The following is an 8359-nucleotide window of genomic DNA, read 5'->3' on the forward strand; positions in this document are numbered from 1 at the left end:
ATGATATATGTAAGCCTTAAATATATACTCAATAAATATCTATCTATCTATCTATCTATTCAGCACATAAAATAATTATTAATTAATAAATTTTTATTAAATAATACAAATATTATATATGCAAATAAATACAAATATTAAATAAGAAAAATAAGGCAATAAATCCCAGGAGATTACAAATTAACTACAAAACATTATTATTATTATTATTATTATTATTATTATTATTATTATTATTATTGCGTATAGCTGTACGATGCACGTCTGGGGGCTGGAGACTTTTATTTTGACAAAGTATGTAATTTTCCTTCAGAAACCTCTTCCTGTTGCTTGTTTTCAGTGCTATGTATGCAGTACCTGTGTAGAAATATTAGGGTTTTTTTTTTGTTTGTTTGTTTTTTTAGCTAGAAGCTAACCACGTCGCGTTGAAAAGAAAAAGTCAGCTTTACGCTTGTAGTTCCTTAACTAGTCACCAGCTAGTTAGCGGTTAGTTTGAACTAGTAGCTGTATAGCCACATTACCAAAGCTAATAAATTAAGCAGTTAGCAGTTATCTAGTTATCACGATTGCTTCCCCTTAGGATGTAGCGGGTAATAAGAAGAATTTAATCTCCTCTAACAGTTTGCTTTGCAGTTAGCACTGTCACGTGACTGGTGATGTTTAGTGTTAATTTTTATCCACATCAGTTAGAGCTGCACTTCAGGGAAAACAGTTTCAGTCTCCAGTCTGTCAGAGTTTTCCCCTCCTTCTTTATAGCTATTATGTGACAGGAGAGGACAGGAGAGGGTAGGTCTGGACATAAGAGGACAGGAGAGGAGAGGGTAGGTCTGGACATAAGAGGACAGGAGAGGAGAGGGTAGGTCTGGACATAAGAGGACAGGAGAGGTCAGGAGAGGGTAGGTCTGGACATAAGAGGACAGGAGAGGAGAGGGTAGGTCTGGACATAAGAGGACAGGAGAGGAGAGGGTAGGTCTGGACATAAGAGGACAGGAGAGGTCAGGAGAGGGTAGGTCTGGACATAAGAGGACAGGAGAGGTCAGGTCTGGACATAAGTGGACAGGAAAGGAGAGGAGAGGTCAGGTCTGGACATAAGAAGACAGGAGAGGAGAGGTCAGGTCAGGAGAGGAGAAGTCAGGTCAGGACAGGAGAGGACAAGTCAGGTCAGGACAGGAGAGGACAAGTCAGGAGAGGAGAAGTCAGGTCAGGTCAGGAGAGGACAAGACAGGAGAAGAGAGGTCAGGTCAGGACAGGAGAGGAGAGGACAGGTCAGGAGAGGCGCGATGATGTTCACAGAGTGTTATCAGGACACTTGCTCGGTGGTGGCGCTTGCAGTGAGGAGAGGAGAGTGCAGGCTGTTACAGAGGCTCCTGAGGAAAGGCCACTCGGTGGATGTGAAAGATAACCGCGGCTGGAACGCTTTACATGAAGCTGCTGCTGGAGGACATGCGCAGTGTGTGCGCCTCCTGCTCTCTGCTTCCGGTCAGTTCCACACAAAACCTGTCACCTTATTCTAATGATAATGTCACACAAACACTGCTAGACTGCTGTTGTTGCGTGCTGAGATGCTTTTCTGGTCATTACAGTTGTAAAGAGTGATTATTTGAGTTACTATATCCTTAATGGCAGCTCGAACCAATCTGGCCATTTTACTCTGATCTCTCAATCAACAAAGTGTTTCCATCTACAGAACTGTCACTTGCTCGATGTTTTTAGTTTTCACACCATTCTGTATAAACTCTAGAGACTGTTCTGTGTGAAAATCCCAGATCAGCAGTTTCTGAAATACTCAAATCAAACCATCTGGCACCAACAGCCATGCCACGGTTAAAGTCACAGAGATCACACATTTTCCCCATTCTGATGTTTAATGTGAACATTCACTGAAGCTCTTGATTTGCATCTGCGCAATTTTATGTGTTGTGCTTTATTTATTTATTTATTTATTTAAGATTTATTTTTGAATGACGCATCACCACAGACTTGCACTTCAAAATGGCTACCTAGTGTGTATATTGATTTATACCTATACGCTTAATAGTTAAATGTTGCCTTGCTAGATTCTATATAGAACAGTATTGATTATCATTACCACAACAGGCGATTTAACAGCTGCAGAAAAAATGAGTGGGGACGTGCTTTATTAAATTCTAAATTTGTGCCCTGGGAATTAATTGTGCTTAGCAAAGTTCATTATCATATGACTGATATTTGCGTAATATGTGCTGGTGTGATCACATCATTGCCTTGTGAATTTATTAAGAACTATTATTGTGGCATATGCGAGTATAAAGTGAAGTCAATTAATCAGCCTGTGAAATTCCTCTGTTTTCTTTGTATCAGTGAAGACACATAGCAATGACATTTTTAAAGACTGTTCCAAAGCATCCATCATGCTGTGGTTAAAAAAAATAAATTGAAATATTCCAGTCAGATAAATACCAAACCATATGGTCTGAAATTAGTTTTGGGTTCAGTAATGAAAGAAATGGATTATATTTATCAAAATTAACAATTAATAACTTAATAATTAAATAATGATAAATTTTTAATAATTAAACTAACTCAATGATAATAATATTATAAAACTCTTTATATTAATTAATAATTAATATAAAGAGTTTTATAGCATTTCTTAAGTACACACATGAAATTTTTGTCCAGACATTATCTAGAAACATTTTGAATGGAAACTTGAATTCACATAAATCTCCATAATAAAACTCACTATAATTTCAGACCTAACTGTTTATGTTCTAAAACGAAAGACATGAAATAAATGTAAAAAAAATTCAGATTTGATCTGAATTCACAACCCTGTTAGACAAAGCAATTCCACCTGACAAGCGATCCGTGGCAGTTTGGGAAGGGAAAAAGTTCTAATATACAGCAATGTGATAATAAAGAAAACAGTGAAAATATTAGGCAATTATAGTGAAATGAAATTAGGTATCTATAAGGTTAATAAACCGCTATGTATCTGTAATATGCACATGATTCTGTGCATTTTAGTTCCATATTTTCTCCGAAAGGTCACATGACCCAATATGCAAACTCTCCTACTGTATGTAAATATAAGTTTAAATGTCACATCTATAACGCGTAATCTAATTTCATCTTTTCTATTCTCCCTCCTCCTCCATAACCTTTGTTGATCTCTCCAGATAGCTATGAAGACTATGTGAACTCACTGACTCACAATTCTGAAACACCTCTGTATTTTGCGGCGAAGAACGGCCACCTCCGCGCAGCACGGCGCCTCATAAGGGCTGGGGCAGATCTCAACAAGATGTCCAATGACCTCTCCAGCCCACTCTTTGCCGGTAAGACAAAAAAGTTCACACACGTACATGCATGATTAATTTTTACATAATGCACTGCCTTGCTGTATTTCTTTTCTGTTGTGTTGAAAGCTGTGGATAGCGGCCATAAAGAAGTCGTGGAGCTGTTGGTTAGCGAAGGAGCAGAGGTTAATGGAACACACTTCATCTCAGGCTGGTCCTGTCTTCATCAGGCTGTTTACAAGGTACTCTTAAGACAGAATTTTACTTTAACTGAGGACTTTTAATCCATCTGGAGCATTTGTTGCAGGACCAGGATTGGGAGCTTGTGCTCTGGAACCCTGTCCACAGACAGACCAGGACTGAAACGTCCCTGACCGACATGTTAACAGACTTCATGCCAGCTATAGTAGCAAACATAGTTTCTGTGCCAGAAAACTTAAAATTACAGCTTAAACTATGACTGTTACAAAATGTTGACACTGGAGATTTTCAAAAAATCTTAAATAAATGTCTTCTCACAGAAAACCTCACCATGTCAACAATTCTACATGCTTTTTAATCTGTTTATTGAGCGCATCCGCCATACAAGTCTCTAATTAAGAACATTAATATAAACCTTGCTGGCAAAATGATTGTCACAGCTGCTGTTATAGAAAATTAACACCCTCTGACCAAACAGATTTGAGCATTTAACAGTGCTGTGGTATAAGTTTATACTGTATCTTGCAGATGGTAATTTCTAAGGACATATACAATCAGTGGCTCAAATGAGCACAGGACATACAGGGCAGAGAAGTTGTTCTTATAGTCTGACGGCTGTCAATAAAGTATAGTCTTTGTGGCATATCTGAAGTTTTGTGAACAAGAATCTGTGAATCATTCAAATCCAACCAATCAGGACAAGACAGTATGTCAACTTACTTGCCCATCATGATGCATAAGTTTAGAATGCTCCCCCTCTTGCACTAGCATTCAAGCCCTTGAGCCTAGTGTTTTAGACTGTAATTTTAAAATGATGTATAGTGCCACCTTTAGACTAAAGCTATAATATTCTTTTGTTAATAGTCAAGGAGTGAAGCCTTAGGACTAGATGTCAGATGCCAAGTCAAAGTCATGCTTTTTTTTTCTCTCTCTCTCTTCCAGGACCATACAGAGATAGTAAAATTTCTGGTAAGCGTGTGTTCTCTTGAGGCTGTGGATGACTATGGGATCACGCCGCTGTTCGTTGCTGCACAGTACGGACATCACCAGTGTCTAGAGATGCTTGCTAATGCTGGTGAGGTTGTTATTCAATGATTCTCTCAGCTGCTTATGATTATTGTGCTATTTACTGGGCAGTGTTTATTGCTACTTTCTATTACGGCATTACCATATCGCACTGCATGACATTAGTGTTTATTCTCATACCTAGTTGCTTTTATTGATCAGCAGGGAAATGCAGAGCAAGTGGGAATAAAAAGAGAGGGCTATAGAATTATAATTACAGATGTTACAGCATGTGCAAGCATGACTGACTTTTATCTGTAACTGATATAGGTGCGAATGTGAATTGCCAGGCGAAGGACATGGCCACCCCGCTGCTCATTGCAGCTCAGGAAGGCCATTTATCATGCGTGGAGCTTCTGCTGGCCCATAAGGCAGACCCAAACCTGTACTGCAATGAAGACCAGTGGCAGCTTCCCATCCACGCTGCAGCCCAGTTCAGTCGCATCAGGTAAGCTGAATGTTCTGCATGTTTAATGTTTAAATACATTGTGTATGCAGCATGCAAAGTTCATACTTACATGCGCAATGTATTGTTCCCAAGATACAGGTAGCTAATAAAAATCCTTTCTGAATACATGATCATGCATGTGGTCCATGACCTCTTTGTCAACCACAGAGTAATCACGGAAGATAATGAAAGTTGGTGTAAACAAGAAATAAATTGATTATTGGCACTATGGAAAAAAATAGCTATTCTGTGGAAACCATTCTGCAGCAGTACACCAATTTTAAAGTCAAAATTAAGTTTGATTATTTTTTTTGGTTGCATTAGAAACTAACTGGACAGTTAAAAACAGATCATAATCACATGGTGTTCAGTAGAAAATGGAGTTTATAGGTTCTGTGTAGTTCATGCATTGTTTACTGATGTGAAAGGCTACAATTTTTAAATTGCTGTTCTGTCCCACGGTAGTGTATCTGCAGCCAGGGGTTCTAGTAGCAAAAATATCCTATCACAATATTTCAAGACATGATATGATTCAGACAGTAGAAAACTGTAAAATCTACTTTCAGAGTTTGTTTGTTATTTAAAAAAAAGGAAAATTCTTTCTAAAATATTATATCGTCATATCACCCAGCCGTAGGTTTTAAAGTTTAAGCTCTTGAATGAGCCAATGAAAATTCACTCTGCTTTTTCTATACTCCAAAAGTGAAAGGTTTTGAAAATTATTGTTCTTTTACTTTCTTTTTTGGATGGTGATCACTCTTATACACTTAATTATTAAAATGAATTATTACCATTGGATGAAGTGCTAAATAAAAAATTTACATACTGCATAAACATATGTACAAAATACTGTGACTTTTGATGCAGCACCCGATGCATGCACAGGACAACATGAAATGAGGAGCAGCACAGGAAGTAGGTTGTCAGGTGTTATGAATTGATATGTGTATTACATGCAATAAAGAAATCACATTTTCATCTGCCTTTATAACTGGGGAGTTTAAGAAACTTCAAGTTTAAGAAAAGTTTGGCTTGTTTTTTATTGTCCTACTAACCCATACTCTTATTACTTGTAACCTTCTACAGTATTCTAGAGAAACTGATCCCTGTCACGGACCGGGAGTGTGACCGGGGCAAGGGAAAGGTCAGTCCAGTGTATCTGGCAGTGCTTAGTGGTCAAGCGGAAAGCCTCCGGCCTCTGCTCAGAGAGGGCTACAGTCCAGATGCTCAGAGCTGCAGGGAGTTCGGATATTGCTGCCCCCTGGACATGGCTCTCTGGTGTAACTCTTGGAGGTATGAACGCATTAAAACACACTTTAAAAAATTTTTTATACAGTATTATACAGTGTTTATAGTACATCTCCCTATCCTCTCAGTGTGGGCAGTGATTTCCACCAGAGTCGAGAGATCACAAAGATGCTGCTGGCCAATGGAGCTTGCGTCAGTCTGGCTACATACGTACTGACATTGCAGGGCCATGTACCTGAACATCTGTCGCTCATCCTGGAATATTGTGGCCTGCCTAAGGGCGAGCAGCTGGAGGCACTAGTTCAGGCAGCAGTGAATAAAGTGGCCCATGCTTCATTTTGGCTTCCATTGTTGCTCAAAGCAGGACTAGACCCTCTACTTCTCCTTCAGCAGAAAATGTAAGAAACAAAGAGGCAAAGTCCAACCATTTCTTCCATGTTGATTTATATTTAATCATCCGTGATCCTGATTACACTTTTTATATAAGATGAAGACATTTGTAGGGAAAAAGATGAGTGGTTTGCATGTTGCTCTCCACCTCCTCCATCTATATTATTTCCCATGTGATGTTTTAATCATATGCAGGCTAGAAGAGGCTGAATCCAGAGTACTTAACTTCTTTCTGGAGTTTATTAATTGGAAGACTCTGCCCTCAACATTGCTTCACATCCTATCTCAGCGCAGAGCAGAGAACACTTGGACGCCGCATAAGCATTTTGGTAAAGACCATTAAGAAGGCGCAGCTGAACTACACTGTCAGAGCTGATATTACTGCTTCTCATCTATCCAGTAAAATAGCTCCATATATTACCATTGTACATTGTGTGTCGTAATTCTTTCCTTTCTCCGTGTTCCAGAGAGTGTTCCTGATCTGACTCATCTGTGTAGACTCGCTGTAAGAGCTACAGTGGGCAGCGATGCTTTGTCTAAACCCTCCTTTGTTCGGCAGCTGCCTGTTCCCACACTTCTGCAAGACTACCTCCAGTTCAGTGACATATCGAGTGCTTACACCTTCACAGCCTCAGCTAACCGAGAGTCGCCTAATTAAGTGATCTCACATGTTCCGCTCTCAGTATTTTGTATATATGTTAATAAAACCATTGAACACTGCTGAAATTGGACTTGCTTCACGTGTTCCTTTCCTTTTTAATCTTCATTTTCCTCTTACACAGCAGGCCTTCAGACAAAGCTGGAGTTGAAATTCACCTCTGCACCGTGTCTTTGGTCTCCCTCGTTATCTCCCTTCTCCTTCTCAGCTTCTCTCCTCGCTATCTGTCTCCAAGGTCACACAGGCACAAGACGCATACTCTCTTCCAATGCTAATTATGGACTCTGGCACATCTGTTCGGGTTGGAGGCATATCTTTTCTTTGTCATCATATTTTTTTTATTATACACTATCTTCTTACATTTTATGGAAGGGCGCTGCATGCTGATAAAAGCTAGGAGTGTATTTCTTTTTACTCCACAGTGTAGATGTGTGGTACGTCTTCAATATTTCTTTGTCCTATGTTGGTCCACAGAATTTAAAGTGTTTTATACTTCATCTTGTAGCATGTACCAGTAGCACTGACATCTTAACAGGTTTCCCTGTACTGCGAAATGACCTGAAATTACCTGATTATGAGACTCAGTTATAATGGATGTATAAGGGCAAGTGGTAAAGTATCAGTCCATCAGTAAACAATATAATAAGCGACCAGTTCATTCATTCATCTTTATACTGGAGTGGATTGTGATGGATTTTGGGCATGAAGCATGATTGGATACCAGTCTATCACAGGACACCATGCACACACACATTCACACACTCATACAATGCAAATTCAATATCACAACTCTAACAATAGCTCTTATGATGAAACGAAAAAATGTGAGAATGTCTTACCAAAGCTGTTCTTTTGTAATTTTATCCAACAGTATAGTAAATGCTGGTTCATAGGCTTTCCTGTGGTTTTGTGGTATCTATGAGCATTAAGATGGAAAGTCAGCAACCCTGTTGCTAACAAAAAATTATTCCCCCTTAAAAAAGTAGTCCCATTTCTGAAAGGACAGATTGTACAGATTTAAGATTTAATTGACAAATACTGTTGACTGAAATATTCATGAAAGCTACA

General features: G+C 39.0%; 1 protein-coding gene across 1 annotated transcript; it reads left to right on the plus strand.

Annotated features, from left to right (window-relative positions):
• The first annotated feature begins 318 nt into the window (after window positions 1–318).
• On the plus strand, window positions 319–7364 carry asb3 (ankyrin repeat and SOCS box containing 3). The gene is made up of 9 exons (XM_026914655.3): window positions 319–1479; window positions 3162–3320; window positions 3411–3523; window positions 4425–4557; window positions 4818–4995; window positions 6082–6288; window positions 6372–6641; window positions 6829–6962; window positions 7101–7364. The coding sequence occupies exons 1-9, from the start codon at window positions 1281–1283 to the stop codon at window positions 7289–7291; spliced, it is 1584 nt and encodes a 527-aa protein (XP_026770456.3). The 5' UTR covers window positions 319–1280; the 3' UTR covers window positions 7292–7364.
• The last annotated feature ends 995 nt before the right edge of the window (window positions 7365–8359 follow it).

Source organism: Pangasianodon hypophthalmus, chromosome 12, assembly GCF_027358585.1.
Source record: "Pangasianodon hypophthalmus isolate fPanHyp1 chromosome 12, fPanHyp1.pri, whole genome shotgun sequence".
Taxonomy (NCBI): domain Eukaryota; kingdom Metazoa; phylum Chordata; class Actinopteri; order Siluriformes; family Pangasiidae; genus Pangasianodon; species Pangasianodon hypophthalmus.